Genomic DNA, 22,185 nt, shown 5'->3' on the forward strand with positions numbered 1-22,185 from the left:
CTTGTTTGAAGAAGTTTATTGGGAACGTTTGGGATTAATTTCGTATCCATTTTGAAGGAGGGAAACCGGTGGATTATTGAATGAAGCGTGCCAGCTAAACTGAGTTTTTGGGGATATAAAGGACAGTATCGAACAAAAGGACCATTTGTGATGTAGCTGTGACCTTTTGGAGTGCCAACAGAAAAAGATCTTCAAAGGTAAGGCATTTATTTTATCGCTATTTCTGACTTTTGTGGCGCACCTGCCTGGTTGAAAAATGTTTTTCATGCTTTTGTATGCGGGGAGCTGTCCTCAGATAATTGCATGGTGTGCTTTCGCAGTAAAGCCTTTTTGAAATCTGACACAGCGGCTGGATTAACAAGAAGTGAAACTGTATTTTCATGAATGTTAAATATTTATATTTCTGTAAGAGAACTCCGACAGTGTTCTTTACCTAATCAAATCAAATAAATTTATATAGCCCTTCGTACATCAGCTGATATCTCAAAGTGCTGTACAGAAACCCAGCCTAAAACCCCAAACAGCAAGCAATGCAGGTGTAGAAGCACGGTGGCTAGGAAAAACTCCCTAGAAAGGTCAAAACCTAGGAAGAAACCTAGAGAGGAACCAGGAGGAAGGTGGGAGATGAGGTACACTTGAGGTTATATGGGAGAAACTTGGATTGGTGGGGGCCTTCAGGTCCCTTGGGGGTATACTTTGACCCTAGACTGATCTGGGCAGAACAACCGGCTGTGTTGAATAAGACCTTACATATATGATTATTGTTTTGAACCTTTATTTAACGACAGCCTACCCCTGCCAAACACAGATGACGCTGGGCCAATAGTGCCCCACTTATGGGACTCCCCATCACGGACGGATGTGATGCAGCCTGACACTACGAAGCAATGTCTTAGACTACTGCGCCAACCGAGAGCCCTATTACATTGTGGGTGTATTGCTACAGTGTGGGCAGTATCAGAGGAAAGGGAGAGGCTGATATCTAGTAGGAGGGAGATGGTGAACCAGGAAATTAGTTCAAAGAGAATATTGAGTAGAACATAATTAGATATAGTCGCAAATATTTTATTTTAAAGAGCAACGGGGCTGGCAGGTAGGATTTAGTTTCTCATTTTCTCTGGCCCACACTCCAGTATAGTAGGTGGCGGTAAAGCACCATTACCGTCGGATGCCAACAGCGAATAAATTCCACCGAAGAAGAGAAAGCCATTTCATACAGTATCACCCACAATGCACCGCTACTGTCACAACAACACGTCGCCATTTCACGGATGGGGGGTCAGCTGAAACTCCCGCAAAGTAATTTACGTCACCGGAGATATAGCACAACACACGAACATTATCTAAAAGGAAACTGTAAATGTGGCGATATTTGGCTCGGGTGAATGAGTTGTTCAAGTGCCGGCCGAGGTTGAAGTTGCCAGTGATCGGATTTTTTCACGTCAACAGCTAGCCAGCTGTCAAGTGTAAACATAAGGTAAGGGGATGGGTCAACTATGATATAATTTGATTGTCGGTTTAACGTTGGGGTTAGTTATCTACCAATAATTTGACTATCTCGTAAAATGCTGCCACTTAGTTAAATAACTTAATAACTTTGGCACAGCAAACTTGGCCAGACAGTACATGCGTGGAAGGATGCTAACTAGCTAGCTATGAATTTCTAAGTAGTTGTCAAATTACTTTATTGTAATGGCTAACTAACTTGCGTTAGGTCCCTCATCATTGTATAGTCATAGTTAGTAGTTAAAGTTACAGTTGCCCTTCTGGCTCCAATGGCTGTATGGCCCCATAGTAGGCAGTGCAAACCCGTTTTGGTGATTTCTGGTATATCATCTAAATAAATCAATCACAACGTTTTACCTGATTTAAGAACAATACCATTGAACATTAATGTTGAGTTATGTTTATATTCCTAACATTTAAGTTGAAAATGATGCTGTTCTTGCTAACAGTAGAATTTTTTTATATATAGCCCAATGCCAATATGCAGAAACCGTAACCGTTTGATATATTGAACATCTAAACATAAAATTTAGTTTTTACACATGCATGTACAACAATAGTAATCATATTTTTTTATACGAGCACCTTATAAACTTCACTCTCCAAAAACTCTGTTGTTTTTGTCAAGTTGCAATGCGCTGTTTAAACTCAAAAACCACATGGTTGCTGGATATATTTTTACATCACTGGTTAGATGACAGCCTGCAGAACTGTAAGGTACATTTTGAAATGTTGGAAATGTTGCATTTTAATATGGGGGTTAACCAAAACAGAAAAAGAAACGCAAAACTGTTGTTTCAATCACTCGCATCGATTAACACATTGTAATCAATTGCGCAAGAGGGCGGAGATGAGGTTGAACCTCCTAACACAGCTCCAAAACTACACGGAATCTGGGAATAATGTGTACATCACTGGTTAGAGGACACTTATGTTAATTACTTCCATCTATCACATTAAAATCAATAGAACAGGGAGCAAACGTGTTTATTTTCCCACCAGAGATGTTTCCATCAAATTGACTTGTTGCAGATAAAGATGACGTGGTGCACATAAAAATACCTTTTGCGGTAGAATTCCCATTTACCGAATAAAAAATACAAGATAAATTGGTTTCCATCGCATTTTCAACTGCTGATGGGTTTCTCACAAAAAAATATTGTATAGCGAGTGTGCTGGTATTGTCATGTGTGCTCCAGCCAGCAAAGCGCAGATGCAGTACTGTAACTGCGTGCTGTTGGCTAGAGCGCATGTGTAGTGTACATCGGGGGTGGGGGTCACAAAAAATCTTACCTCATCATTAGTGGCTCTAGTTGTTCTGTATTTTGCCATAGAGTGAGACTAACAAAATCAACCTTGACTTTGATTATTACCAGTTTAGATAGCTGCCCACTAGACTAATTTACCTGCCCACTAGACTAATTTACCAATCTAAAAGAAAGTTAGCTGACATGGGCTAATTGAGTGACTATCAGTGACTGATATATCAAGTGAACAATTTTTGATGCTCAACCAAGTCTTGAAATTGCACTTTGTTTATTCTACAGTAAATTGAGACCCCGACTGATTCTTTTTATTTGTCAAATGGGAGCCAAGCATCTGATCTCATGTCACCAGAATGAGACCCCTATATTTATTGGAAAGGATCATCAAGGTCATCAACTTGCACTTTCCAAAACCCAAATCAAATGTTGTCAAATGCGCTGAATACAGCGCGTGTAGACCTTACTCTGAAATGCTTACTTACAAGCCCTTAACCAACAGTGCAATTCAAGAAAGAGAAGAAAATATTTACCAAATAAACTAAAGTAAAAATATATACAGGGTGTACCGGTACGGAGTCAATGTACCGGGGTACAGGTTAGTTGAGGTAATTTGTACATGTAGGTAGGGGTGAAGTAAATATGCATAGATAATAAACAGCGAGTAGCAGCAGTGTAAAAAAAAAAACACTACCCTCTGTAGTGCCTTACGGTCAGATGCTGAGCAGTTGCCATACCAGGCGGTGATGCAACCCTTCAAGATGCTCTTGATGGTGCGACATCTTGATGGTGCAGCTCTTGAACTTTTTGAGGATCTGGGGGCCAAATCTTTTCAGTCTCCTGAGGGGGATAAGGTGTTGTCGTGCCCTCTTCACGACTGTCTTGCTGTGTTTGGACCATGATAGTTTGTTGGTGATGTGGACACAAAGGAACTTGAAACCCTCCTCCTGCTCCACTACAGCTCCATCAATGTTAATGGGGGCCTGTTCGGCCTTCCTTTTCCTGTAGTACACGATCAGCTCCTTTTGTCTTTCTCACATTGAGGGAGAGGTTGTTGTTCTCCTAGCACTAGCCAGGTCTCTGACCTCCCTATGGGCTGTCTCATCGTTGTCAGTGATCAGGCCTACCACTCTTGTGTGTCGTCAGCAAACTTAATGATGGTGTTGGAGTCGTGTTTGGCCATGCAGTTGTGGGTGAACAGGGAGTGCAGGAGGGGACTAAGTGTTGAGGATCAGCGTTGTTGCCTACCCTTACCATTTTTTAAATTGTATTAAAAATGTTTATTCAACCTTTATTTAACTAGGCAAGTCATTGAAGAACAAATAATTTGTTACAATGACTGCCTACCAAAAGTCAAACGGTCTCCTGAGGGGATGGGGGCTGGGATTAAAACAAATAATAATATAAATATAGGACAAGAGAGACAACACTACATAAAGAGACCTAAGACGACAACATAGCAAGGCAGCAACACATGACAACAGCATGGTAGCAACACAACATGGTAGCAGCACAAAACATGGTACAAACATTACTGGGCACAGACAACAGCACAAAGGGCAAGAAGGTAGAGACAACAATACATCATGCAAAGCAGCCACAACTGTCAGTAAGAGTGTCCATGATTGAGTCTTTGAATAAAGGGATTGTGATAAAACTGTCTAGTTTGAGTGTTTGTTGCAGCTCATTCCAGTTGCTAGCTGCAGCAAATTGAAAAGACAAGCGACCAGGGATGTGTATGCTTTTGGGACCTTCAAGAAAATCTGACTGGCAGAACGGGTTTTATATGTGGAGGATGAGGGCTGCAGTAGATATCTCAGAGAGGGGAGTGTACGGAGATGACCAGTTTACAGCTGAGTATAGATTGCAGTGATGTGTCCTATAAGGTGCAAATCTGATCGCCAAATGGTAAAGAACATCTAGACGTTCGAGAGCATCCTTACCAGCTGATCTATAAATAACGTCTCTGTAATCTAGCATGAGTGGGATGGTCATCTGAATTAGGGTTAGTTTGGCAGCTGGGGTGAAAGAGGAGCAATCCTGTGGGATTGTCTGAGACTAGCCACCTGGACCGTTGATAAAATTGACAAGTATTTCTGTCTGTAATAAAGCCCCTTTGTGGGGGGAAAAATATGCTGTCCCAGGCTGCACCCCTGTCCAGTCATGTGAAATCCATAAATTAGGGCCTAATTTATTTATTTCAATTGACAAAATAATTGAAATTGTTGCATGTTGTGTCTTTAAAATATTGTAATTTAGGATTATAGTAAACAAAGCAAACCCAGCCTTTTTTCAATAGTCACACATTTCTCAATAGTATTAGCCATTTTAGAGATTGAAAAAATGTTCCTAAACACAATTTAACCAGGCTCTCTACACTACTGTCCAAACCGGGACTTTTGACGTTCCTACCCTGCCTAATATTGTGAAAATGTTGAATGCCAGAAATGCAGTAGCAGTTATTAGTTCCAATTAGGCAATAAAATAAGATCACTTTTTGTATTGTTACCTGGCTGTTATTCTTCTATAATTATGGCATTGTATGCTGTGATTTTAATGTACGAAATCCCGTGTTTAATAAACTATAATTGCCAGCAGGCCAATGATTTGCGATGTATTATTCCCACCAAACCTCGTTGTGTCTCCTCCTATAGGATGAAGAGGGTGAAAGGAGATGAGGACGCCTGCAGCTCTTCCAGCGAGGGCCCAACCGAGTCCTGCAAGAAGGTGCGGAAGCTACAGCCAAGCAAAGAGAAGCACCAAGAGGAGGAGGAAGAGACTGATGTAGATCTCTGCGAGTTTGGCTTCGACTGGGCACTGCTCCCTCAGGAGATCCTGCTCAACATCTTCCAATTCCTGCCTCTTCTGGACCGGGCGTATGCCTCGCAAGTGTGCCGTGGCTGGAACCAAGCTTTCCACATGCCCGAGCTATGGAGGTGCTTTGAGTTTGAGCTGAACCAGCCTGCCAGTTCTTACCTGAAGGCGACACACCCAGACCTAATCAAACAGATCATCAAGAGGCATTCGAACCACCTGCAGTATGTCAGCTTCAAAGTGAGTGGGAATTCAGTGTTTCCCCTTTGTCCTTTAATCGTTTAAATAAGATAATCTTTGAGAACTAACAATAACCAAAATAAAAGGGAGAGTCTAAAATAAAAATGAATGGCATGGGGCCCCCATTCATGATATGTTTGAGTCACACAGATGGCATAAGAACACGGCATAAACCATAGGAAATTAGCATTAAACTGCACCATTTCTGTCATGCGCATTGCAAAATGCTGAATTGCAGGAAATGAGCTTCAAAACAGGAATATTTGTCTGCGACCAAGAAGAGGGCCTCTAAAATGTTGGTTGGAGACAGTGCCATTGTCCATGCGGACTACTTAGGTCAACTTTCCCACTGCTGCAATTGTTTGTTTTTGATTAAGAATGGTATGCGAAATCAATATTTAATTTTATGATTGGCATCAGAGGTCAAGTGTTGGGTGAACAAAAATATAAATGCACCATGCAACAATTTCAAAATGTTTGCGTTAGAGTTCATATAAGGAAATTGGTCAATTGAAAATGATAGAGAAATTAACATTTTAAATTCTCTGGTGGACATTCCTGCAGTCAGCATACCACGCTCCCTAACCTTGAGACATCTGTGGCGTTGGTGACAAACTTTTGTTCCCAGCACAAGATGCACCGATGTAATGATCATACTGTTTAATCAGCTTGTTGATACCACACCTGTCAGGTGGCTGGATTATCTTGGCTAAGGAGAAATGCTCACCAACAGGGATGTAAAACAAATTTGTGCACAAAATTTGAGATACACTTTTTGTACATATGGAACATGTCGGAGATCTTTTATTTCCATGAAACATGGGACCAACATTTTGTGTTTTAATTTTTTATCTCTAGGTGGACAGCAGCACGGAATCTGCAGAGGCAGCCTGTGACATTCTCTCCCAGCTGGTGAACTGTTCACTAAAGACACTAGGGCTCATCTCTACGGCCAGACCCAGCTTCATGGAGTTGCCCAAGGTAGCTTACACTCAGCCTGTTGGAATCAGAGCCAAAGATTGGCCTTACAGTGTATTCGGAAAGTATTCAGACCCCATTACTTTTTCGACATCAATCTACCCAATAATGACAAAGTGAAAACAGGTTTTTATAAAGGTTTGCAAATGTATTACAAATAAAAAAACTGAAACCTTATTTAAAGTATTCAGACCCTTTGCTATGAGAGAATTGAGCCCAGGTGCATCCTGTTTCCATTGATCATCCTTGAGATGTTTCTCCAACTTGGTTGGAGTCCACCTGTAGTAAATTAAATTGATTTGGACATGATTTGTAAGGGAACACACCTGTGTATATAAGGTCCCACAGTTGACAGTGCATGTCAGAGCAAAAACCAAGCCATGAGGTCGCAGGAATTGTCCGTAGAGCTCCGTGACAGGATCTTGTCAAGGCACAGACCTGGGGAAGGGTACAAAAAATGTCTGCAGCATTGAAGGTCCCCAAGAACACAGTGACCTCCATTCTCAAATGGAAGGAGTTTGGAACCAAGGCTCTTCCTAGAGCTGGCCGCTCGGCCAAACTGAGCAATCAGGGGAGAAGGGCCTTGGTCAGGGAGGTGACCGAGAACCCAATGGACACTCTGACAGAGCTCCAGAGTTTCTCTGTGGAGATGGGAGAACCTTCTAGAAGGACAACCATCTCTGCAGCACTCCACCAATCAGGCCTTTTAAGGTAGAGTGGCCAGACAGAAGCCACTCCTCAGTAAAAGGCACATGACAGCCCACTTGGAGTTTGCCAAAGGGCACCTGAATGATTCTTAGACCACGAGAAACACGATTCTCTGATCTGATGAAACCAAGAACTCTTTGGCCTGAATGCCAAGTGTCATGTCTGGAGGAAACCTGGCGCCATCCCTACGGAACATGGTGGTGGCAGCATCATGATGTGGAGATGTTTTTCAGTGGCAGGGACTGGGAGACCAGTCCAAGATTGAGGGAAAGATGAACGGAGAAAAGTAGAGATCCTTGATGAAAACCTGCTCAAAACTTCAGACTGGGGCGAAGGTTTACCTTCCAACAGGACAACAACCCTAAGCACACAGCCAAGACAATGCAGGAAGAGCTTCAGGACAAGTCTCTGCTGTCCTTGAGTGGGCTTGACCCCGATTGAACATCTCTGGAGAGACCTGAAAATAGCTGTGCAGAGCTTGTGTGGATCTGCAGAGAAGAACTCCCCAAATACAGGTGTGCCAAGCTTGTAGTGTCACACCCAAGAAGACTCGAGGTTTAAATCGCTGCCAGCGGTGTTTCAACAAAGTACTGAGTAAAAAGGGTCTGAATACTTATGTAAATGTCATATTTCTGTTTGATTTCATTTTATACATTTGCAAAAAATGTATAACCTGTTTTTGCTTTGTCATTGTGGGGTATTTTGTGTAGATTGTTTTGGGGGGGGCAATTTAATCCAATTTAGAATAAGGCTGCAAGGGGTCTGAATATTTTCTGACTGCACTGTATATTTCGTGTTCAGGAAACTGTTGGTACCAAATGTTCCATGACAATGGTTGGCATTCTATGTGTAACCTTGATTGTGAATACTATTCTATAACTAGGATTTGATTGTCCATTAGCTTTTGGCTCCCGTTTTAAAGGTCAAAATTCCACAGTTTACACTGAGCCTGTAATTCCACAGTGGAGCGGTGTGCAGACAGTTCAACCTGAACACATTCTCCATTCTTTCAAGGCAATTCCATTAAACAGTTCACTGTGTTTCTCCCATGGAATTTAGTGCAATGTTTTGACGATTTTGGGTCTTTGTTATAGCCTACACCTGCAATCATCCATTTTATTTACCTGTTGATTGATTGTTTTCCTCCTTTAGTCTCATTTCATCTCGGCCCTGACGGTGGTGTTTGTCAACTCCAAGTCCCTGTCATCTCTGAAGATCGACGACACACCGGTGGATGACCCGTCCCTGAAGGTCCTGGTGGCCAACAACAGCGACACGCTGAGGATGTTGAAGATGAGCAGCTGCCCTCATGTCTCCCCTGCAGGTAGCTTGTCTGAGTTTATGGTCATTGAATGATCCCTAGAATGTATTATTCCATTGAATGGTCCCTGAGCAATGCCATACAGCCGACTCCTGATTAGGCACTCAAATAAGTGTAAACTCTGTTTAAAAAAGGAATGGAAGTATATAGAGACAGTTTAGTGGCTAAAAGGAGGGGTTAAATACATGTAAAAAGAAATTGGATCTTATATTTCTCTGATAGACACTTCAGAATAGACTTCCTTTAGAAATGTTTTGGACTATGTTTATCCATATATGAAGCTGTTATTCAATGCATTTCTATGGGCTAATTGTAATAAGGCCAAGTAAATTAAGTGTTTAACACATTTTTTTATTAATTTGGTTGATACCTTAAGGGGTCCTAAAATTCCAAATCAAATAGCTAAATGATCCTTGGTATGACCTGCCCCCCCCCCCCCCCAAATGCTGAGGCCAAGGCCTCTTTACAGATGAGACCTGTAATTACAAAAATATACACTTTAAATAGGAAATTCAAAACAGAAATACCGAACACAATCATGGAAAACAAACGCATTCATCAGCAGGGCCTAAAATGAACACCAGCCACATGCCAAATGCGGAAATATTTTTGCATTGGCGGGTATGTCTATTTCACCAGTCACATTGGCAGGTGGTCAGGGCTCCACAGTCCGAGCATTTCACTTGCATTTGTGAATAAAAATAGTCAAGTATGATCACATTTATAGAAAAATAAATGCTGCAGTAGCTGTTTTCAAAGTATTTCTGCCGTTTTGTCTCATAGCTGGCAAGTTAATAGCACAAAGTCAAAGAAAAAAGAAGCCTCTATAGCAGTGGTTGCCAACCCATTGGTAGAGATCAACTGGTCCATCTCCAAAGCATTCCTAGTCAATCACCAAACATTTCTGTTAAAAATGATTAAGCCTTGGAGTTTCTATTTTTTGTTTTATTTGTTTCGTGCTGTTGGCGGTAGGTGCACTTGATTCAGCAACTGTAGTGTCTGGAAGGCAAAGTGTTCACATTTTGAACCATTTCATGTGTCTCAAGGTGCACCTGAGCAAATCAAGTGCACCGACAGGACTACCGCTGGCCAATCAAATAGCTCAGATCACTGTGTCTGCAGTTTCCTCCAGCCATAGACAATAAAAATGAAGCCTTGAGTGCACAGCAAAGTTGATACTGTGAGATTTCAAAACTTTAAAACCAAAGCACTGCTGTTTTTGAGTCATTTTATGTTTGTTATTCAGCACTGTCAACATGTTTATAAGACATAAAATGTGCTACAACCAACACTGCAGCTGCAATGAATGAGTATAGCAAAGTGTTTCGATAAGCTTGTTATTATTATAGGCTTGTCCTTTTTACATTTTTTATATTGAGTAATATTTCACTTTATCTGGACATTAATTGGTGCATGAGGCAGGAATAATGCAGTGCGACTTGAGTTTTACCATCAGCTGGAAGACAGTGTCCCTTTTTTGTCAATGGAGGGAGGGAGAGAGAACGGAGGGGACGGTGAGTTAGAGAGGCAGCCTCATATCTGAGGCCTTCATAGCTGTAGTTTCAAACCAAAAACCTTGGGCACAACAGTGAAAGCCCTCATTAACACTTAAACTGCCTGGTCTCACTACCCCCCTCATTGGTGTAGTGTTCTGCCACTGAGCAAGGCAGTTCCCCGGGCGCCGAAGACGTGGATGCCGATTTAAGGCAGCCCCCCACACCTCTCTAATTCAGAGATATCTTATAACTAAGTTAACTGTCTAAAATGTGCTAAATGCTCAGCAGTTGGGCATTTGGATTGCTGATTTAGTGTTAAATGATTAGCTTCTTCGATAATCAAGCATTCACTTGGTAACAGCAGAGAATTCCCACCTGTATCAAGAGCCTTGCTGGCTAATATTCATTTTGTGCGTGCAGCAAACTGAGTAGTGTTTGAGTTACTTGTTTAGGTCAGGAACTGTACAAAATGTTTGCAATGTGCTTGTTAGCATTGTCTTTGAGGATTCCTTATTATTTGCTAGCACTATGTTAAGTAACTTTTTGGGGGCTTTGAATATTAGTACTTTAAGTAAATACCTGCAGTCAACATGCACTAGATAATAGGTAAGCAGATCGCATTTTTTATGAAGCTTACCGGTACTAGTTTTCCAAAACAGCGGTTTGAGCCAGTCACGTGTGTTTGTTTACAAAGAAGCACAACGAGGAAAATGGGAGCTTCGTGAGGCGAGTTATTCATGCAGCGCAACTTAAGTGAGGTGATCAAGTTACACTTGTATGAAATTCACTACTGTTTGCCAGCTATATAAACTCAGCAAAAAAAATAAACGTCCTCTCACTGTCACCTGCGTTTATTTTCATTGAACTTAACGTGTAAATATTTGTATGAACATAAGATTCAACAACTGAGACATAAACTGAACAAGTTCCACAGACATGTGACTAACAGAAATGGAATAATGTGTCCCTGAACAAAGGGGGGGAGGTCAAAATCAAAAGTAACAGTCAGTATCTGGTGTGGCCACCAGCTGTATGAATTACTGCAGTGCATCTACTACTCATGGACTGCACCAGATTTGAAAGTTCTTGCTGTGAGATGTTACCCCACTCTTCTACCAAGGCATCTGCAAGTTCCGGGACATATCTGGGGGGGAAATGGCCCTAGCCCTCACCCTCCGATCCAACAGGTCCCAGATGTGCTCAATGGGATTGAGGTCCGGGCTCTTCGCTGGCCATGGCAGAACACTAGGATTCCTGTCTTGCAGGAAATCACATACAGAACGAGCAGTATGGCTGGTGACATTGTCATGCTGGAGGGTCATGTCAGGATGAGCCTGCAGGAAGGGACCACATGAGGGAGCAGGATGTCTTCCCTGTAATGCACAACGTTGAGATTGCCTGCAATGACAACAAGCTCAGTCCGATGATGCTGTGACAAACCGCCCCAGACTATGACGGACCCTCCACCTCCAAATCGATCCCGCTCCAGAGTACAGGCCTCGGTGTAACGCTCATTCCTTCGACGATAAACGCAAATCCGACCATCACCCCTGGTGAGACAAAACCGCGACTCGTCAGTGAAGAGCACTTTTTGCCAGTCCTGTCTGGTCCAGCGACGGTGGGTTTGGGTTTGATATCTGGTGAGGACCTGCCTTACAACAGGCCTACAAGTCCTCAGTCTAGCCTTTCTCAGCCTATTGCGGACAGCCTGAGCACTGATGGAAGGATTGTGCGTTCCTGGTGTAACTCGGGCAGTTGTTGTTGCCATCCTGTACCTGTCCCGCAGGTGTGATGTTCGGATGTAACCATCCTGTGCAGGTGTTACACGTGGTCTGCCACTGCGAGGACGATCAGCGGTCTGTCCGGTCTCCATGTAGCGCTGTCTTATGCGTCTCACAGTATGGACAAGGCAATTTATTGCCCTGGCCACATCTGCAGTCCTCATGCCTCCTTGCAGCATGTGTAAGGCACGTTCACACAGATGAGCAGGGACCCTGGTTATCTTTCTTTTGGTGTTTTTCAGAGTCAGTAGAAAGGCCTCTTTAGTGTCCTAAGTTTTCATAACTGTGACCTTATCTGCCTACTGTCTGTAAGCTGTTAATATCTTAACGACTGTTCCACAGGTGCATGTTCATTAATTGTTTATGTGTCATTGAACAAACATGGGAAACAGTGTTTAAACCCTTTACAATGAAGATCTGTGAAGTTATTTGGATTTTTACGAATTATCTTTGAAAGACAGGGTCCTGAAAAGGGGACTTTTCTTTTTTTGCTGGGTTTATTTTATAACTTTTAAGTTAACTATGTGGGCAATAGGTAGCCTAGCGGTTAAGAGCTTTCAGCCATTAACCCAAAGGTTGCTGGTTCGAATCCCCGAGCTGACGAGATGAAAAATCTGTCTGTGTCCTTGAGCAAGGCACTTAACCCTAATTGCTCCTGTAAGTCGCTCTGGATAAGAGTGTTTTAGTCAATCGAAGATGTGCCAAATAAATTCTCTCCAACTGAATTTAGCTAAGTGGCTAACATTAACGTGCAAGATTAAACTTAACCTGCTCATTCTGATACTCTATACAGTGGGGCAAAAAAGTATTTAGTCAGCCACCAATTGTGCAAGTTCTCCCACTTAAAAAGATGAGAGGCCTGTAATTTTAATCATAGGTACACTTCAACTATGACAGACAAAATGAGAAATAAAATCCAGAAAATCACATTGTAGGATTTTTTATGAATTTATTTGCAAATTATGGTGGAAAATAAGTATTTGGTCACCTACAAACAAGCAAGATTTCTGGCTCTCACAGACCTGTAACTTCTTTAGAGGTCCTCTGTCCTCCACTCGTTACCTGTATTAATGGCACCTGTTTGAACTTGTTATCAGTATAAAAGACACCTGTCCACAACCTCAGTCAGTCACACTCCAAACTCCACTATGGCAAAGACCAAAGAGCTGTCAAAGGACACCAGAAACAAAATTGTAGACCTGCACCAGGCTGGGAAGACTGAATCTGCAATAGGTAAGCAGCTTGGTTTGAAGAAATCAACTGTGGGAGCAATTATTAGGAAATGGAAGACATACAAGACCACTGATAATCTCCCTCGATCTTGGGCTCTACGCAAGATCTCCCCCGGTGGGGTCAAAATGATCACAAGAACGGTGAGCAAAAATCCCAGAACCACACGGGGGGACCTAAAGAATGACCTGCAGAGAGCTGGGACCAAAGTGACAAAGCCTACCATCAGTAACACACTACGCCGCCAGGGACTCAAATCCTGCAGTGCCAGACGTGTGTCCCTGCTTAAGCCAGTACATGTCCAGGCCCGTCTGAAGTTTGCTAGAGAGCATTTGGATGTTCCAGAAGAAGATTGGGAGAATGTCATATGGTCAGATGAAACCAAAATATAACTTTTTAGTAAAAACTCAACTCGTTGTGTTTGGAGGACAAAGAATGCTGAGTTGCATCCAAAGAACACCATACCTACTGTGAAGCATGGAGGTGGAAACATCATGCTTTGGGGCTGTTTTTCTGCAAAGGGACCAGGACGACTGATCCGTGTAAAGGAAAGAATGAATGGGGCCATGTATCGTGAGATTTTGAGTGAAAACCTCCTTCCATCAGCAAGGGCATTGAAGATGAAACGTGGCTGGGTCTTTCAGCATGACAATGATCCCAAACACACCACCTGTGCAACGAAGGAGTGGCTTCGTAAGAAACATTTCAAGGTCCTGGAGTGGCCTAGCCAGTTTCCAGATCTTAACCCCATAGAGAATCTTTGGAGGGAGTTGAAAGTCCGTGTTGCCAGCAACAGCCACAAAACATCACCGCTCTAGAGGAGATCTGCATGGAGGAATGGGCCAAAATACCAGCAACAGTGTGTGAAAACCTTGTGAAGACTTAAAGAAAACGTTTGACCTCTGTCATTGCCAACAAAGGGTATTGAGAAACTTTTGTTATTGACCAAATACTTATTTTCCACCATAATTTGCAAATAAAATCCTACAATGTGATTTTCTGGATTTCTTTTCTCATTTTGTCTGTCATAGTTGAAGTGTACCTATGATGAAAATTACAGGCCTCATCTTTTTAAGTGGGAGAACTTGCACAATTGGTGGCTGACTAAATAGATTTTTGCCCCACAGTAGCTATCAAAACTGCTTATAACATTTTCTGTTTGTGATATCAACATTCTCACAATATACGTGTGTTTTAAATATACTTATTTAGGATAAGTCAAGGACGGAGGGGGCATGATGTTTTTTTATTTTTTTATTTCACCTTTATTTAACCAGGTAGGCTAGTTGAGAACAAGTTCTCATTTGCAACTGCGACCTGGCCAAGATAAAGCATAGCAGTGTGAGCAGACAACAAAGAGTTACACATGGAGTAAACAATTAACAAGTCAATAACACAGTAGAAACCAAAGGGGGAGTCTATATACAATGTGTGCAAAAGGCATGAGGAGGTAGGCAAATAATTACAATTTTGCAGATTAACACTGGAGTGATGAATGATCAGATGGTCATGTACAGGTAGAGATATTGGTGTGCAAAAGAGCAGAAAAGTAAATAAATAAAAACAGTATGGGGATGAGGTAGGTGAAAAAGGGTGGGCTATTTACCAATAGACTATGTACAGCTGCAGCGATCGGTTAGCCGCTCAGATAGCTGATGTTTGAAGTTGGTGAGGGAGATAAAAGTCTCCAACTTCAGCGATTTTTGCAATTCGTTCCAGTCACAGGCAGCAGAGTACTGGAACAAAAGGCGGCCAAATGAGGTGTTGGCTTTAGGGATGATCAGTGAGATACACCTGCTGGAGCGCGTGCTACGGATGGGTGTTGCCATCGTGACCAGTGAGCTGAGATAAGGCGGAGCTTTACCTAGCATGGACTTGTAGATGACCTGGAGCCAGTGGGTCTGGCGACGAATACATGTCGAAGTGGTGGGTGGTATAAGGTGCTTTAGTGACAAAACGGATGGCACTGTGATAGACTGCATCCAGTTTGCTGAGTAGAGTGTTGGAAGCCATTTTGTAGATGACATCGCCGAAGTCGAGGATCGGTAGGATAGTCAGTTTTACTAGGGTAAGCTTGGCGGCGTGAGTGAAGGAGGCTTTGTTGCGGAATAGAAAGCCGACTCTTGATTTGATTTTCGATTGGAGATGTTTGATATGAGTCTGGAAGGAGAGTTTGCAGTCTAGCCAGACACCTAGGTACTTATAGACGTCCACATATTCTAGGTCGGAACCATCCAGGGTGGTGATGCTAGTCGGGCATGCGGGTGTAGGCAGCGACCGGTTGAAAAGCATGCATTTGGTTTTACTAGCGTTTAAGAGCAGTTGGAGGCCACGGAAGGAGTGTTGTATGGCATTGAAGCTTGTTTGGAGGTTAGATAGCACAGTGTCCAAAGACGGGCCGAAGGTATATAGAATGGTGTCGTCTGCGTAGAGGTGGATCAGGGAATCGCCCGCAGCAAGAGCAACATCATTGATATACACAGAGAAAAGAGTCGGGCCGAGAATTGAACCCTGTGGCACCCCCATAGAGACTGCCAGAGGACCAGACAGCATGCCCTCCGATTTGACGCACTGAACTCTGTCTGCAAAGTAATTGGTGAACCAGGCAAGGCAGTCATCCGAAAAACCGAGGCTCCTGAGTCTGCCGATAAGAATATGGTGATTGACAGAGTCGAAAGCCTTGGCAAGGTCGATGAAGACGGCTGCACAGTACTGTCTTTTATCGATGGCGGTTATGATATCGTTGAGTACCTTGAGTGTGGCTGAGGTGCACCCATGACCGGCTCGGAAACCAGATTGCACAGCGGAGAAGGTGCGGTGGGATTCGAGATGGTCAGTGACCTGTTTGTTGACTTGGCTTTCGAAGACCTTAGATAGGCAGGGCAGGATGGATATAGGTCTGTAACAGTTTGGGTCCAGGGTGTCTCCCCCTTTGAAGAGGGGGATGACTGCGGCAGCTTTCCAATCCTTGGGGATCTCAGACGATATGAAAGAGAGGTTGAACAGGCTGGTAATAGGGGTTGCGACAATGATGGCAGATAGTTTCAGAAATAGAGGGTCCAGATTGTCAAGCCCAGCTGATTTGTACGGGTCCAGGTTTTGCAGCTCTTTCAGAACATCTGCTATCTGGATTTGGTTAAAGGAGAACCTGGAGAGGCTTGGGCGATGAGCTGCGGGGGGGGCGGAGCTGTTGGCCGAGGTGGAAGTAGCCAGGCGGAAGGCATGGCCAGCCGTTGAGAAATGCTTATTGAAGTTTTCGATAATCATGGATTTATCAGTGGTGACCGTGTTACCTAGCCTCAGTGCAGTGGGCAGCTGGGAGGAGGTGCTCTTGTTCTCCATGGACTTCACGGTGTCCCAGAACTTTTTGGAGTTGGAGCTACAGGATGCAAACTTCTGCCTGAAGAAGCTGGCCTTAGCTTTCCTGACCAGGCATCCTCAACTGACGGGATGAGGTCAATGTCCTTCCAGGATACCCGGGCCAGGTCGATTAGAAAGGCCTGCTCACAGAAGTGTTTTAGGGAGCGTTTGACAGTGATGATGTAAAAATTGCAGTTATCAATTTCTTTCATATGCAGTCAAAATGACTGTCTCGGCCCTTCTAGTGTTACACCATTTAAAGCTAAAGTAATTTGAATTAATAGGGACATATGTTATAATTGGAGTAATAATAGGACTATATTTGTAAACCAAAGTTTTCTGTGTGTGCAGGTATCCTGTGTGTGGCGGACCAGTGCCATGGCCTGAGGGAGCTGGCGCTGAACTACCACCTGCTGAGTGACGAGCTCTTATTAGCCCTCTCCTCTGAGAAACACGTGCACCTGGAGCATCTCCGCATTGATGTGGTCAGCGAGAACCCCGGGCAGCACTTCCACACCATCAGGAAGTCCAGCTGGGACGCTATGCTGCGCCACTCGCCCAAGTTCAACCTGGTCATGTACTTCTTCCTCTACGAGGATGAGTTCGGCCCCTTTTTCAGGGAGGAAGTCCCCATCACCCACCTCTACTTTGGTCGCTCAGTCAGTAAGGATGTGCTGGGCCGCGTGGGGCTCCACTGCCCCCGGCTGGTGGAGTTGGTGGTGTGCGCCAATGGGCTGCGGCCGCTGGACGAGGAGCTGATCCGCATCGCCAAGCGCTGCACCCAGCTGTCGGCCATTGGCCTTGGGGAGTGTGAGGTGTCGTGCAGCGCGTTCGTGGAATTCGTGAAGATGTGCGGTCGGAGGTTGTCCCAGCTGTCCATCATGGAGGAGGTGCTGATTCCTGACCATAAGTACAACCTGGATGAAATCCACTGGGAGGTGTCAAAGCACCTCGGCCGTGTCTGGTTCCCCGACATGATGCCCACCTGGTAGAGCCGTTGAAGGGGGCTGTGGATTTACTGTACAGAGTTTGACATACTTTTCTCTTTTTTCCCACCTTGAAACTCTGTCCGAAGCGTCCATGTTGGCAGCGAAGGAACAACCGAAGATAATCGTGTAAAATGCCAATTTTTCAGGGATGCGATTTTTCCTGATTAATCAGGAATTCCTACTTTTCTCACTGTATACTCCATTCCTATACACTGAACAAAAATATAAACGCAACATGTAAAGTGTTGTTTCATGAGCCAAAATAAAAGATCCCAGAAATGTTCCAAATGCATAAAAAGCTTATTTCTCTCAAATGTTGTCCACAAATTTGTTTAGATCCATCCCTCTTAGTGAGCATTTCTGCTTTGCCAAGATAATCCATCAGCTTCTCGATATACTACACCTGTCTGGGAACGGGGTTCTGCTAGCACCCTATTCCCAGACAGGTTAATTAGCTTCTTGATATGCCACACCTATCAGGTGGATGGATTATCTATAACCCCTCGCCCAACAGCCAATGAAATTTCAGGGCGCCAAATACAAATCTGCAAAAATCTAATAAATACAATTTCTCAAACATACAAGTATTAGGCACCATTTTAAATATAAAATTCTCATTAATCCAGCCAGTGTCTGATTTAAAAAATGCTTTACAGCGAAAGCTCCACAAACGATTGTTAGCTCACCTCGAAGTCACAGAAAAACCCAGCCGTTTTTCCAGCCAAAGATAGGAGTCACAAAAAGCACAAATATAGAGAACCGTTGATCTTCATCAGATGACACTCATAGGACTTCATGTTACACAATACATGTGTGTTTTGGTCGATAAAGTGCATATTTATATCCAAAAATCTCATTTTACATTGGCTTGTTATGCTAAGTTGTTCCAAAACATGCAGTGATTTTGCAGAGAGCCACATCAATTCACAGAAATACTCATTATAAATGTTGATGAAAATTCAAGTGTTATGCATGGAATTTTAGATCCTCTTCTCCTTAATACAACCGCTGTGTCAGATTTCAAAAAAACTTTACGGAAAAAGCATAATCTGAGTACCCCACTCAGAGCCCAAAACAGCCAAAATAAATATCCGCCATGTTGCGCAGTCAACATTAGTCATAAATAGCATTATAAATATTCACTTACCTTTGATGATCTTCATCATAATGCACTCCCAGGAATCCCAGTTCCACAATAAATGTTTGATTTGTTCCATAAAGTTAATAATTTATGTCCATATACCTCCTTTTGTTAGGGCGTTTGGTTAACAAATCCAAAACGCGCGTGCAGGTCCAGCCGAACGTCGGACGAAAAGTTTCAAGAAGTTATATAACAGGTCTTATAGAATCAATCTTTATGTTTTTATCATGAATGTTCCAACCAGAGAATTCCATTGTCTGTAGAAAAGCAATGGAACGAGAGCTACCTCATGGTAATGCGCGTGACTGAGATTGAGGCTGCTGGCAGACCTCTGACTCAATCCCCTCTCATTCGGCCCCCCTTCACAGTAGAAGCCTCAAACAGGTTTCTAAAGACTGTTGACATCTAGTGGAAGCCTTAGGAAGTGCAACAACCAATATCCCAGTATTCAATAGGGGCTGAGTTCAAAACTACAAACCTCAGATTTCCCACTTCCTGTTTGGATTTTTTTGTCAGGTTTTTGCCTGCCATATGAGTTCTCTTATACTCACAGACATCATTCAAACAGTTTTAGAAACTTCTGAGTTATCTATCCAATACTAATAATAATATGCATATATTAGCATCTGGGACTGAGTAGGAGGCAGTTTACTCTGGGCACGCTTTTCATCCAAAAGTGAAAATGCTGCCCCCTATCCCAAAGAAGTTATTAAACAGCATGGCCATTACATAGGTCCACCTTGTGCTGGGGACAAATGGCCACTCTCTAAAATGTGCAGTCTTGTCACAGTATACAATGCCACAGTAAACTTAGGGTTAGGTTAGGGGTAGGGTTGAGTAAACGTGCAAATTAGCATGCTTGACTGCAAGAATATCCACCAGACCTATTGCCAGAGAATTTTATGTTTATTTCTCTACCGGCAACTGCCTCCAATGTGGTTTTAGAGATCAGTACACAATTCCTGGAAGCTGAAAACTTCCCAGTTCTTCCATGGCTTTAATTTTTATTTATTTATTTATATATATTTATATTTATATGTTTTTTTACATGTATCTGTGACCAACAGATTCATATCTGTATTCCCAGTCACGTGAAATCCATAGATTAGGGCTTAATGAATTTATTTAAATTCACATATTTCCTTATATGAACTGTAACTCAGTATAACCTTTGAAATTGTTGCATTTATCTTTGTTCAGTATATTTAAAACTGACCTGTCCCCTAGAGCTCAGACAAAACTGATTTTCCAGATTTTCTATTGATCACATGAAATGTATTAAGTTCTTATTATGGGATGTTTTGCGTCAACATGTCGTCTAGTTTTCCAAACTCTGTACTGTATGGCTTTGTGGTAGAAGAGCACACCCCTCCTCAGGCGTAAGAGGCTACACTGGTCAGGGACACAGGGTGGAGTTTTTTGGTTAACTCATGGTACAGACAGTTATGCTATGGCTGATTTTTATTGAAATAGCGCATCTGTTAGAAAACACCAACCCTGTTTTGACCAGGGTTGTAGCCCCTGCTGCCCACAGCAGCCACCACTACACAGTACTGCAGCACACCTTCTTAAGAAGTGGTAGCCTAGATGTTGCCCCAATTGTCCTGAGTGGTGTACTATGAGGGCAGCTATACTGAACAAAAATATAAACAACATGCAACAATAAAAATAAAAAATTCAGAGTTACCAGTCATATAATCTTTAAATAAATTGGGCCCTAATCTATGGATTTCACATGACTGGGCAGGGTTGCAGCCATGGGTGGGCGTAGGCCCACCCAATCAGAATGAGCGGGCAGCACAGTTGCGGGATTGAGGCTTGCAAACACGCTCCCTCAATTTGAGACATTTGTGGTGTTGTGTGACAAAATGTGGCCTTTTATTGTCCCCAGCACAAGGTGCACCTGTGTAATGATCATGCTGTTTAATCAGCTACTTGATATGCCACACCTGTCAGGTGGATGGATTATTTTGACAAAGGAGAAATGCTCACTAATGGGGATCTAAACAAATTTGGGCACAAAATTTGAGGGAAATAAGCTTGTGCGTATGGAACATTTCTGGGATCTTTTATTTCAGCTCATGAAACATAAGACCAAGACTTTACATGTTGTGTTTATATTTTTGTTCAGTATAGATCTACTCAGGCTTTTATAAAGCTAACCAGCTTCAGTTAGCTTCACATTCCAGGTCTGGCTTCATCCATACTACGATTGCTTGTCCACCTGCCGCTAACTCTAGCAGGCTTGTAACTGCCCATGGTTAGTCAAACTCTTCATTGAGACAATGCTGAAATGTCCATCAGTGCCACATTTTAATTTGTGGCGAAATCAAAATGAAAGAAAAGTTATCTGGGAAATTCAGGCTTTTAGAAGTGTCTTTGGTGTGCTTATCACTGTATCCTTCTATCTGTGGAACAGCTTGTTGCATTGCGGCCATAGACATAAAATCCATAGAAGAGTTTTTTGAACCTCTAACCCTGGCAATTTGACTGTTAAACTCATGGGTGCAATGGTTTCCAGTCTTGACTTGAATGGGAACAGCCATCTGGATTATATGACTATGGTTGGTTGCAGCTGTCAGTTTGCCTTTCACAAATGTCTAAATACAATCTCGTGAAAAACTGACATTTTGGAAATGCTGTTTTCATTGTTTTTTTTAATCAGTCTTCCTCAAATGAAGGGGGTGATGACACAAACTTTGTGAGAGGGAGGGTGGGTATCTGATTTCATTGGTCCTCAACTCGTGGCTCAGACACTCCTTAGTGTCAATACAATCAATACAAAGACCATTAAAAGGTGGAGAGAGGACTGGAAGCCAGTGTGTTTTAAAAGTGTAAATTTGGTCACTGGCTTTTAGTCTGGCTATGATATTCTGTCCTCTGAGAAATGTTGCGGTTTTGTATGTCGGTTTTCAATCACTTTTAACGGTTTGTGGAGGTGGGGAGGGGATTCCTTGTCAGTTGTACAACTGAATGCATTCAACTGAAATGTCTTCTGCATTTAGAAGCTGCATGTTGTGAGGTATGCTACCCAACACTACAACAGAATAAGCTGAAAGATACAAGGCTAAGAATTGGACAGGAACTCTGCACTTTTTGCAACAAATAGTTGGTGTTTGAGTAATTTCATTTGCCACAATTGTTTGTGTATTTAACAGATGAAAGGGTGATTCAAAATAATCTGAATCTAAAATTATTATTTCACACTAAGGGCAATCGGGGATGTGAAGCTACTTGTACTCATTCATGATGCACCTATATGGACTGGTAACTTTAGATATACTCTCAGTTGTCGATCCTGACCGGTTTCCCAGAATGGAATTTCCTTGGGACTATTCTAATCTAGAACATCAAGGGTG

The 22,185-nt window shown here is 42.8% G+C and overlaps 1 protein-coding gene across 1 annotated transcript; it reads left to right on the forward strand.

Moving 5' to 3' along the window:
- Positions 1-1,225: 1,225 nt before the first annotated feature.
- On the forward strand, positions 1,226-21,452 carry fbxl3a (F-box and leucine-rich repeat protein 3a). Its single transcript, XM_020461869.2, has 5 exons — positions 1,226-1,477; positions 5,423-5,822; positions 6,681-6,803; positions 8,661-8,832; positions 17,048-21,452. Exons 2-5 carry the CDS (start codon positions 5,424-5,426, stop codon positions 17,686-17,688), a joined length of 1,335 nt encoding a protein of 444 aa, XP_020317458.1. The 5' UTR covers positions 1,226-1,477; position 5,423; the 3' UTR covers positions 17,689-21,452.
- Positions 21,453-22,185: the final 733 nt, after the last annotated feature.

The sequence above is a fragment of the Oncorhynchus kisutch genome, linkage group LG26 (assembly GCF_002021735.2).
Source record: "Oncorhynchus kisutch isolate 150728-3 linkage group LG26, Okis_V2, whole genome shotgun sequence".
Taxonomy (NCBI): domain Eukaryota; kingdom Metazoa; phylum Chordata; class Actinopteri; order Salmoniformes; family Salmonidae; genus Oncorhynchus; species Oncorhynchus kisutch.

Bases quoted from the DNA above. Each gene is read 5' to 3' on its own strand.
- fbxl3a (XM_020461869.2), top strand. From the start codon at position 5,424: ATGAAGAGGGTGAAAGGAGATGAGGACGCCTGCAGCTCTTCCAGCGAG. The intron at 5,823-6,680 runs GTGAGTGGGAAT...TTTTATCTCTAG, and splicing joins TGCAGTATGTCAGCTTCAAA to GTGGACAGCAGCACGGAATC. The intron at 6,804-8,660 runs GTAGCTTACACT...TTCCTCCTTTAG, and splicing joins GCTTCATGGAGTTGCCCAAG to TCTCATTTCATCTCGGCCCT.